Below are 12,309 nucleotides of genomic sequence, written 5' to 3'. Positions count from 1 at the left end.
GGAGAGCTGCATAGTTATAACAAAGGTTATGTATCCTTTAAAATATCTCCTGTCTGTTCCTGACTCTGATTTAAGACCAATAAAAAGTGTGCTTTATGAACTGATAGATTAAGAATTGTGAAGTCCTTACACTTGATGATTAATGATTCATACAAAAGTTTCCTTACTTAGGTTTCTAGCCAAATATTGAATTGCACTTATTATTATATACACATACATGATAATACAGTGGTAGCAATAGCTGATTTTAATGAGTAGTTCCTATGTTCCAGGCAAAATGTTAAATGTATTTACCCCTCATTTATCCTTACAACTCTATGTGAAAAGCTCTGTTTCACAAATGAGACAACTGAGGCTAACTACACCAGGATTTCATCTTAGGTATGTCTCCTGGCAAAGCCCTAATTCTTTGCACATTTGTTAGTGTCTATTTTCTCTTTTAATATTACACTCTAATCATATTGAACTCTTCCTTATTCTAAAAACATGCCTCTTTCCCATCTCTCTACATTTTGCTCATCCTACTTCTAACATTTGAAATACCCTTTCCAGCTGTTTCATGTCTAAATTTTTACTGAGCTGTTGAGAACTTTAAAAATTTTAATCAACACAATGATTGTATCTATTTATACAGTACAGCAGATTATTTAACTGTATTATAATGTATAATAGCTAAATCAGTTTATTAGCATATCCTTTATTTTAAGTATTTATCATCTCTTTATGTTGAAAATTTCTTTCTACTGGCCTTTTTGAAATATGTAATGAGTTGTTATCAACTATTACTACCCTACTATGCTAAAAAACATTATGCTGTTTTTTCTGTGCATCTGTACTCCTGTACCCATTAATCATCTTCTCTCTCCAGCCCACAACCTCAGCGTCTATCGACCACTATTCTGTCTCTGTTTCTGTATGAACTTTTTAATCTCCCACTTTATACAACAGTTGTCTTTCATCTTCTTGAGTATCACTTTTTCCATATTACCTTTCCTGAATCTTCATTAAGAAGTAATCTCAGCCTTATTCAGCTACCTAGCATGTGACATGATTCTTGACACACTTTAATTATTTGATACATGCTAGTGAATTCTGCTACAAATACTAGACTATAAAACTGCACATGAATTATTTTACATGAGCAGAATATTTGTCTTCTAAAAGTTTTTTTTTTTTTTTAATCAGTACTGGGGATCGAACTCACAACCACATGCTTGTAATTCAGGCGCTTATGCCATTGAGCTAAATCCCCACCCCCTAAAAATTCTAATAAACTACAAGGACTTCTTTTTCCTCAGGTTATTATACAGAAACTGACAGTCATAATATATAATCTAATGTGTAGGAAGGGAATCTGCCTGGAACATAAGTACATTGCAAGTATATTTAGTAATTTTCTCCAAACAGATTCTAGGTATGTCATTTACTTTTAATCACCAGTGTTTGGTAACTGCAGGTTGAACATTTAAAAATGTCTTAGACATAACTGCCAATCTGCAAAGTCTACTAAATAATTGGTGAGTTAATAAAAGCTATTTTAAGAATAAATTTGTTTCCTAAGACTTTTATCTGTCTTTTAGAATATTCCTCTTATTTGGATTTTTTTTTCTCAAAAGAAAGTTACCATGAATCTATAAAAGCCAGACTATCTTTGTCTGCATTATCATAGATGTTTGTAATGGTTGCCATTGACACAGGTTTTGCTTTATCCATTTTATTTGATTTAGTATTTTTAAAGATTGCATTTAGCTAAGAGTTATGGAGAGGATTAGGGAAGTATGAATCTTTGCAAAAAAATATAACCTAGTCTGGAAGATATAATGAAAGTAGTATAAAATCAAATTATCTGTGTAATAGACTAGATGATAGATTCAGAAAGTGGGGATATTTATAGTCTTTTCAAAATAACTTATTACTTGATATGACCCACTGTCTTATCCTGTGCATTACTTTAAGAGTAATTCAAGAATCTTTTAACTTATAGTCCATATGAAATTTTTAGCAGTTTTATTTTTCTTCTGATTTTAATAGAAAAGCAGTCTGACAGGGCCTGCCCTTGCAGTGAGTCATTCTGTGATGGTTTTAACCGGTCAGTTTGGACGACCACCCATTTGGTCCAACATTATTTTGGGTATTTCTGCGAAGTTGTTTTGGGTTAAGATTAACGTTTGGATGGTAGACTGATTGTCCCCCCTGAGGTCATGGGCCATGCCCAGTCAGCTAAAGGCCTGGATAGAAGGAACGAGCTGACTAGAAAAACATCTGCCACCTGAATGCTTGAGCTAGAACATCGGTTTTTTGGGTTTTTGTTTGTTTGTTTTATTTTTAGCCTGCAGAAGTGGACTGCAATCTTGGCTCTTTTTTAGAGTTTGAGCATGACAATTTTTGCACTATTTTATGCTATCGACTTTCCTTTTATTCAAACTTGAACTGTGTGTTGGCTTGCCTGGGTCTCCAGCTTGCCAGCTGCAGATCTTGGGACTTCTCAGCCTCCTTGGTTGTGTGAGCCAACTCCTTGTAGTAAACCCCCTTCTCTTTATATGCAGATATATCTTATTAGTTCTTTTTTTCCTAGCCAACCTTGACTAAACAGTTCTACAAAGCATCATGTTTTATTTCTGGAATTAAACCTGTCCCTAGCAACTTGTGTTAGTAGCTAAAAGATCTGGGTCTCAAAGCTCACCCAAGTACCTAGTGTTCATTTTGGTAGGTATGATATCTACAAAACATTGCTTTGTATTTTCTTTGCTTTCTCTCTGGAATGTCTTTCATCTTCTACATTTTGTTTTAGTTCTTACATACTTGGTTTGATAGCAGAAAAGGAAACATTTATTAAAATGCTATGTTATTGATCACGCATTAGTTAACTGTATTTATCTCTGATTTTATCTTTACACAGAAAACATAGAAAATGGCTATTTGTCATTATCATTTTTATAGCTTAGAATGCTGAAATCCACAATGGTTAAATACATTGGCTAAATATCACAAAAGCAAGGTTTTCACAAGACTAAAAGTCAGGCATTTGAATATAAATTCTGATGCTTTTCTGAATTAATATATGCTAAAAGGAGGATTAGTTACATTTGGTAAATATTTTGCTCTAATAAGTTGAATTATAGGTACCACAAAATTGGTAGAAGACAAGCAGTGAAATAAGATAACATGAGTGGGGATCAAAGCAACAGAACAGACCTATAAAAGCATCGGATATTGGGATTATCAGAGACAGATAAAAAAATTAGGAGCTGTTCTTCCTCTCCATCTTTACTCCTGTGTCTGTAACCTCCTCTCTTTATCCTCCACGGCCTTCCCCTCTCCAGCATTCCCAGAGAAATGATAAACCTTTGCGGCGGTTCATATGCTACCTATCTTGATCCTCTGAGGAATATGCACAAAAGTGTATGACCCATAAATGCATATAATTCTTGTATGTCAATTTAGAAACTTTTCAAGTATTTTAAACACTTACTTTCAATGCACACACACTGAGAACAATGATGCTTGACATTTTCAAACTTACAAGGCCAGCTTCGAAATGTTAGGAACTTAAAAACATCCCAACTAGTGATAGGATATATTTATTGAGAACCGACTGGAATTTTAGAACTGAAGAAGTACAATTGAAGCTAAGAAAAGGATTTGGTCTCAGATCCCTCAGTGTTCTTTAAACACAGCTAAAGAAAGAAGAAATAAAATAGAAAAATCAGTAAAAGAATCTATTCTGAGTACAGCACAATCAGCACAACAAAAGGAATAAATGAATAAATTCTTTGTCATGTTATTCAGTTAATTCTTAACATTATTTCTCCAAATTGTAACATTATTTCATGAGAACAGAGTAGAGGCAACCTAAGAGGCAGGAAGATGGAGAGTGTGCACTCCTCCTCCTGCGCTCTTTCAGATTTCCACTGATGGTGATCGCATCCTTTCAGTTCCTCAACCCGAAACCGTAGTCATCCTTGACTGCTCTCTTTCCTTACATCCAACAGGCCAAGCATTTAATTTTGTAAAACGTGTAATTGTTTCTAGTTGATAGATTAAATATATACAGTGTAACATGATGTTTTGAAGTATGACTACATTGCATAATACAATCTATTTAATATATACATTACTTTATATACTTATTATTTATGTGGTAAAAACACTTAACATCTCTTTTAGCAATTTTAAAGAATACAATGGACAAAGAATACAAATGGTAACTCTGTTTACCATTTATATGGTTGGTTTCTTGAGCTTGGTAAGTGAAAGTTTGAGTACATGGACCAGTAAGTCTTCAGCTCTTGGCTACCACTATTGTATTCTCTGCTTTTATGAATTAAACTTTGGTGAGATTATACACATAAATTGGATCACACAGTATTTATCTTTCTGGGATTGGCTAGTTTCATGTAAGATAATGTCTTCTGGATCTGTTCATAATTTTGAAATGATAGAATTTCCTATTTTTGAAACTGGCAGCATTCTTTTATGTTTATATAATGTATTTTCTTTGTAGTCATCCATTCATCCATTAATGGACAGTTGGGTTTATTCCCTGTTTTGACAATTGTGAATAATACTGCAATGAATTTGGGAACTGGCTCTCTCTTCCAAAATACTAATTTCTTATCTCTTAGGCATATACTCAGTGGGAGGATTGTTGAAGCCTATGGAACATTTGCAGTGTTTTGAGGATCATTCGTATTGTTTTCCATAATGTCTATACTGATTTACAGTCTCACCCACAGTATGACTGTTCCTTTTATCCCACATGCCCACCAACGCTCTCAATTTTTTTTTTTTTTTTTGGTAATAGTCATTCTATCTGGTACAAGGTAATATTTCTATGTGGTTTTAATTTACATTTCCCTGCTGATTAGTGATGCTGACCATTTTTTCGTACATCTACTACTAGACATTTGTATGCCTTCTTTTTAGAAATGTCAAGTTAAATTCTGTACTGAAATTTTAAAATTTCACTTAACTTTACTTTTATTGTGCATGTTGCAGTATTCAGTGATGACAGTCCTTGTGGGGAGTTGGTGCCTGGACACAACACATCTTAATCCTTTTTCCAGCTCTCTCCCTTCCTCCCTCTGTCTCCCTCTGTCTCTTGGTCCCTTCCCTTTTTATTTCCTGTTATCTTTTACTTTGCTATTTATTTATATATTGCTTCCTCGTATGAGTGAAACTATGTAATATTTCAGCTTGTGTGTCTGATTTTTGTTTTCTCACTCTTGATTTTTTGAATTTTTTACATATTTTGGACAGCAACTCTTTTTTTCTTTTGTTTTCTTTTCTTTTCTTTTCCTTTTCTTTTTTTTTTTTTTTTTTTTTTTTTTTTTTGGTACCAGGGATCAAACTCACAACCTTGCACTTACCAGGCAGGGGCTTATGGTGCTGAGCTAAATCCCCAGCCTGTGGACAGCAATTCTTATCATAAGAATTGTTAACAGATACTTTTTCTACTCCAGAGGTTATGATTGTCTGCTCACTTCCACAAGGAGCTTTTAAATTTGACATAATCCCATATATGTGTTTTTCTATTTGTTATGTATATGTCTGAGTCATGTAAAAATATCTGCTAGGCCAGTGTCATGGAGCATTTCATCTATGTGTTTTCTACTAGTTTTACCATTTCATGTTTCATATTTTTGTTTTATCTTGTGAGTTTCTTTCTGTATATGTTGTGGAATGTGGATCTAATTTTATTCTTCTGTGTGTAGATGTCTGGTTATCCCAACATCATTGATTGGAGATTGTCATTTATCCAGTGTGTGTTCTTGGTACCTTTGTCATTATTAATTGATCATAAAATGTTTGAATCATTTTCTTGGATATCTACTTTATTACATTTATCTGTGTATATTTAATGCCAAAACCATACTGTTTTGATTACTGTAGCTTTAGACTGCCTTTGGAGTCACATAATGTGATATCTCATGTGTCCAAAATTCAATCATTAATTGTCAACTCAAATTTTAACATTCTGACTTCTGCTCTGTGTCATTAGTCTTAACTGATTTTGCTGTTTCCAAGTATTAGTCCATGTAGTACACAGAAGCATACCCAAAGATGTTATTATGGTTGATATTTTCAGTTTTATAATTTCTTTTTTATATTAAACTTTATTTTAAAATAGAGACTTCTTCTACCTTGACCATGGTAACAGTCTTCAGTCTGCTCCTATACTTCTAATCACTTTTGCTTATCTATGTCAGGCTAACCAGCAGAAAGCTAAAGTGGCATCAGTCTGAATTTGAATCCTTTTCTGCCATTTACTAGCAGTATAACTTTGGGTGACAGTCTCAGTGAAATGAGAATGATATTCTTAGAAACTATCTTTCAGGATGCTTTGAAGATCAAATAACACTCAGTAATCAAAACAATTCAACATGCCATCTACATGGAATAAATGTTCAACTCCCCACATAAACAATCTTGGATAGTTTTCATTGCATAAAGAAATAACTCTACAAATGCAGTTTCCTTTTACTTATCCAAATTTATCTCCAAATTAATACCTTTATGCTCTTCCCACCTCCATGCCCTTATGTCTTATCTTTGGTCCTAGATTTCTCCCATGAAAATTGAAGGCTTTCACAGTCATCTTCCCTCTGAGCTGCAGTTACCCTGTTTTTTCATTGTGTCATTTATCAGTTATTGATTAAGTCATATTATACTGTAATTTATTGATATGTCTAATGTGATACCTGATTATATTTCTCAAGGACAGGAATTCCTAATTTATTGATATGTCTAATGTAATACCTGATTATATTTCTCAAGGACAGGAATTCCATTTTATTTATTTTTAAATTAAGTATTTTAGACCACAGCAAAACTGTGCAGAAGTGCAGAGTTCCCGTGTAGTTCCACTTCTCTGCCCACTCTGCAAGTGGACATTTGCTGGAGTGCTGACCTTAACTTTAACACCTCATTTTGACTCAAATTCCACAGTTTATGCTGGAGTTCACGCTTGGTGTGATACAGTGTAATACAGGAGAGTTTCACTACCTAAAAGTACACTGTGTTTATTCATCCCTCTTTTTTCCTAGTCCCTGCTGAGATATTTTTTTACACTTAACTTTATACCTGACACATAGTTACTCCAAAATAAATGCTTTTAGATGTGTAGTTGAGTGAATGAATAAGGAAGAGAGATATTGATGAGAATTAGAGCACCCTGTCATTTTTATGGTGTTACTAATGATGTTTTGGGTCTATTTTAATACTTACCTATACTTTCTATCCTACTCAGAAGACGATGCCACCTATTCTGGGATATCAATTCAAATTTTACATTATCTATTAGACCTTAGACAAAAATGTGGACACTTCTAGGATTTATTTTATGAATAATCCATTTAATTCAACATATGTAATTTTTGTTTCAAAAGCTATATCTGGTTTCCCCAATGAAATTGGATTATATTTTCATGTTGTGGCTCATGTTTTGCAAGAATTCATCATTTTGTCTTAATGAAACCCAAGAAATGCTTTCATAAATTCCTGGTTTTTATGTGAGAAAGAAACCTGTTGGTTTATTAAAAATTCATAGTCTTAGTCACTTTGGTATAAATTCATCTGTCTATGCCAGAAAATTATTGGGAGCCAATTAAAAACATAACAAAAAGGTAAACATTTTCAGATTTGAGCTTGCAACATTTTTCATAAAGCACTATGTAGGATGGCCAAGTTATTTGTAAAATATACTTTTCTATGTGCTAGAAATTATAGAATATTTTTCATCCTTTTCCAAATATTTTTCTTTTCCAAAACTGTATTTCTGGTGTTATTTTGTTTTATTATGAATTTAAGAAGAAAATTTACATGATGTTGATTTTGTAGTCATCTTTTCTTCATTGTCCCCATCCCTTCCAAATTCTGACCGTAAGAGTATATCAGTACAGAATTTGAAATTTTGTCATTCAATCCTGTTGATACAGGAGTGATCAGATTATATGGCGAATGCTTAAATTTTTTAAAAGTGTTATATTAAAGGACACGTTGCCGTTGATTCGCCTCACTGTACCACCCCTTGCTTTGAACACTTACGCCATCTTTCTTGCCCCTCATTGAAGTGCCCACTTCAGTCAGTTGCCATTTTTGTAATGCCTGGAAGTTCTCTTCATGAGTATTTTTACAAGATATTATAAAAATACGGTGAATGCTGCTGTCACATGTCACCCAATGGGAGGGCAGGCTCAAAAGAACATTACAGTGTGTTCCATCCACCTTATTAACTGGATCTAGCACGGTGCTACCCTGACTTTTCCTCAAAGCCAAAGTGATCCTGAAAGTTAAATCTAAGTCAGTTCAGGACTTTGAGGCAGCCATGACAGAGAAACTAAAGACACTCATAAAAGAGGATTCCAGAACTGCTTCAGAAAGTGACAGAAGGTGGAAGCGGGGGTAATCATTTGAGGGAATTAATGGTAATATCTTTTGGCATAATAATTTTTTAAAAAATGGTTTAACATTCACTGTATGTTTGATCATATGTCATATGCTTATCAGGGGTGATAATCTGATACATCTATAAAATCATTTTCCACAAATGTAAGTTTTTATAGAGATTTTTCATTGAGATGCTTTTCTGCAGTTTGAGGAATTTCTAGGATTAGTTATTTGAATTTTTGTTTTTTATGAATCATGGAGATATGAAGCACCTACTTAATAAAGATTGATATTAATTAGAAAGATAACAGGAAAAGCTGCAGCTGCGTCACATTGTGAAACCATATTCCTTTTCAGTTCAAGTATGGTCTCTAGTCATTTGTATAGTAGCAGCAGTCTTAAGAGCTATGCTAGGTGATCTGTTGTGAATTGGATAATTTTATTCTTCTTGAAACAATACTACAGGGAGTGATAATTTACCATTTTAAAAGGAAGTAAAACATTGAATAAACATTATCTTTAAAATATACCATTGAGTATATTCCTTATTATGATCTTGTAATTGATAGCAGGTTTAGGTTGAAATCGCAATTCATGTTCGCAAAAGTAATTTCAAGTTTAAAAGGTAAACTGAGTGATTAGGTTCATGGCAGTTCTATTTTTATTCACAGATAATGCCTCTGAGGTAGCAATTACTGCTCCAGGAACTAGTAACCATAGAAACAGCTCCACAGGGCCAACACCTGACTGCTCACCTCCGTCCCCCGACACTGCCCTAAAGAATATTGTAAAAGTTATTCGGCCCCAGGTAAGTGCCCAGAATGACATCATCTGCACTGTAATGTTTCTGCGTTAATGTGAACACCGCTGATTTGAACTGCCTGGATTATTATAATTGATTTTTTAAATTGAAAGAAGGATTTCAGAAAAGTGTTTGCTTCCTTTGAAACTGATAATAGACACTGAAATCAGCATTAGCTCTTAGAGAGATGAACCTTGTATATCACAAGAAGAAATAAGTGAAGCTTAGAAAAATGACAATTACGTATTTTCCTCTTGCAACCTTTTAATAAACGATGCCCCAGTTACTGAGCTGTTGATATGTTCTGTTGTTTCCTGCTTCTCTTTCTTCCCTCCTCTGGACATACTGCATCGCTGGTGCTCACTTCGCTGTCCTCCAAGCCCAGTGGTTTCATGTATTTTCTAAGTTCTGGTTCCTGATGCTTTCTAACTAGTGCAGTTTGTGTTTGGTATGGCAGCTCCCATCGCTGCCTGTTTCCTGCAGTGTTCACATCCTTCGCTAGTCTCCTTCACCCTGTGTTCTCTTTCCCATTTCTGTCAGTTGTCTACATGGGTTTCTTTCTCTTCCCCCTTCTATTTCAGTTGGATTTCCCAGTAGGCGGTTTGCAGGCAAGCTTTAGAAATATCACTGGGACAAGCTGTTCTGTGATATTTCATTGAAAATAGCACTTATAAAGCTATTTGCATTATATTTTTGCCAACAGATGGACCCAGAACATGGAAGTGGTGGTGTTCTCAACCTGGCTCGTTCTGAATGGGCCTTATAAAATCTAAGGAAAGGGGGACATAGGATCCCATCAGTGTCACTCACCATCTACCGAGATATATAGCATGAGTAAATCTCTTCAGCCCATCTGTAGAGCAAATGTGTATTCCTAAGACTAAATAAGCAATGATTTAATATCTTGATTTCTTTAATATAACTTATTTTGGATTATTTTTATTATAATCATCAAATTCATCAGTAAAATGCCATTAAAATCTTAGATAGCCTATAATTTACAGAATGTTTTCATGTCAATTATTTCATTTAACTTATTCGAAGGGAATTTATACTCCAGTTATAGATGAGATGCTCTACAGAGGCTAAATTATCCAACTGATTTGTAGTTACTTTGCTCTACTTGCATGTAAGATCTGTTTTCCTCCAGTCCTGCTTAGAGGTTTAAAAAAAAGCTTCCCAACAACTTGACACATCTTTATGAGTTCTTAATTAACAAGCTCAGGGTTGTTTAGGAACAGATAACATTTTACAGTGCCTTGGTATGTGGAGGAGAAAATGTGTTCAAACAGTGCCTCTCTTTTGTCAGGGAAGTCTTATCTCAATATTTGATTAAATAAATAAGCCTCACTAAATCTGGATTTAGTTGTCATGTATCACATGTTATTTTTGGTGTTTATTGGTGTTATTTTGGTGTATATTTGGTGTTATTTTGGTGATATTATTGTCTATTTATTATATTTCTAGTATCTTGAAACTATCTGGTTGAGACATTGACCTATATATATTAATTAAATGCATTACTATTTATTTTTATGTAGTTCAGGCTGGGCTTGAAATTACTATATGGCCGAGGCTGGCCTCAAACTTGCTATAATCCTCCTGCCTCAGCCTTCTGACCGCTGGTATTACAGGCAAGCATCACCATGCCTGGAAATACATTTATTTCTATGTAAATTCTCTAGTACAAAGATATTTTGTTATTTAATGAATGAAAAGTAAATTCTTAAGGATACATTATTTCATAAATTTTCCTACCCATATTTTATTTTATTTTAGTTCAGGTTAATTTTATTTTGATACATCTTGAAGAAAACTAGAGGTAGTATTAAAACCAGAAAGTCCATCTTCACTCTGGTCCTTTTTTCTGTTAGTTATTAATTATTGATGTAACTGGCTTCCATTTTTGTCTTTTGGACATAATAATGATAATTAAAAAGCAAAAAATAAAGATATGTGAGAGTTATGTAACTTAGGTTGATGGTTTTAAACTGCAACCGTGCTTATGATGTGTAAGTATGGATATAATAGAATAATAGCCTATATATTATATATATGTACTAAATGTGATTGGGAAAGACTGTAGCCTCAGACGGGATGCTCTTCATTTTGCCCCAGAGCCTTTGCTGCATTAATCCTCCTCCTGATTACTTTTGGCCTCTGGGGCATGCATTGCAGAGATGAGTGGGAAGTCCACACAGAAGTAATTATGAGGGAGTGTTGGGTAGAACACATAGTTTCAGAAAAGGGTGCAGAGGTGTACCCCAAACATGGGTAGATGGAGAGAATACACACTCCCCAAAGTGACTTACAAGTCATAGGTGCATATAGGCTGAAAAATTGTTGAGAGTTACTATTTCAAAGAAAAGATAATTATTGGTTAGCTTATACAACAGCTTGTATTTTGATCACAGATTTAATCATCTAAACTGCTAATTCTGGCGTTCTGTGTGGAAATGCACAAAATGTGATGTTAGATCCACCTGTGGGCATTTAAACACTTTTTTACCATTTACTAATTAAAAATTAACATGGTCAAAATGATTTCACTTTTAAAACTGGCAGTGAGGCTTAAAAATAAAAGTATAAACCGCAGACCTTACGCATTTACATTTCCTGCCTTGGGCTGACGTGTTCAGTGTTTTACTCTGGGGACAGTGATACCCAAGACAGAACTTTCATCTTACTTGTTTACTGAAAACATATACTGCTTAGGTAGAACAAGGCAGGCTGCTTCGCCTCTGCTTCACGCGGGCCTCCATTTAGTTTAGTTTCTGTTAATTGTACCCGTAAATGGAGAGCATCCGAGGAATCCTTGTTTTCAACATGAGATGGGCTATTTAGATTATACATTGCAAGTGATTAGTGTGTTAATTACTTGGAAGTTGCAGACTTTCCAATGCTTTGTTGAGTTTGTTTTTATTCTGCATATTTATTAACTCACTAAGTCACAGCTGTTAGTTCTGCATCCTATGTTTGATCTTTTCACCTTTGTTTCATTGGTCTCTTTCATGTCTTAAAATCTTCCAGATCATGAAACATTCTATTTTTAATTAATAGGAGCTGAAATATTTATGTGCTACTATTTTCTATTTGTTTCCCTCAAGTATATTAACCCA

The 12,309-nt window shown here is 34.2% G+C and overlaps 1 protein-coding gene across 22 annotated transcripts in view; it reads left to right on the top strand.

Moving 5' to 3' along the window:
• Window positions 1-12,309, top strand: part of Anks1b (ankyrin repeat and sterile alpha motif domain containing 1B) — a 1,068,230-nt gene that overhangs the window by 454,235 nt on the left and 601,686 nt on the right. For all 22 annotated transcript variants that reach the window (XM_063255413.1, XM_063255397.1, XM_063255399.1 and 19 more), the window contains one exon: window positions 9,060-9,196. In XM_063255413.1, the coding sequence (XP_063111483.1) occupies window positions 9,060-9,196 (137 nt within the window). The remainder of the gene's footprint in view (window positions 1-9,059; window positions 9,197-12,309) is intronic.

The sequence above is a fragment of the Cavia porcellus genome, unplaced genomic scaffold (assembly GCF_034190915.1).
Source record: "Cavia porcellus strain 051 isolate PalLab524CR breed Dunkin Hartley unplaced genomic scaffold, mCavPor4.1 scaffold_8, whole genome shotgun sequence".
NCBI lineage: Eukaryota > Metazoa > Chordata > Mammalia > Rodentia > Caviidae > Cavia > Cavia porcellus.
The sequence above is the reverse complement of the archived record's forward strand: the minus strand, read 5'-3'. Positions and strand labels throughout refer to the sequence as shown.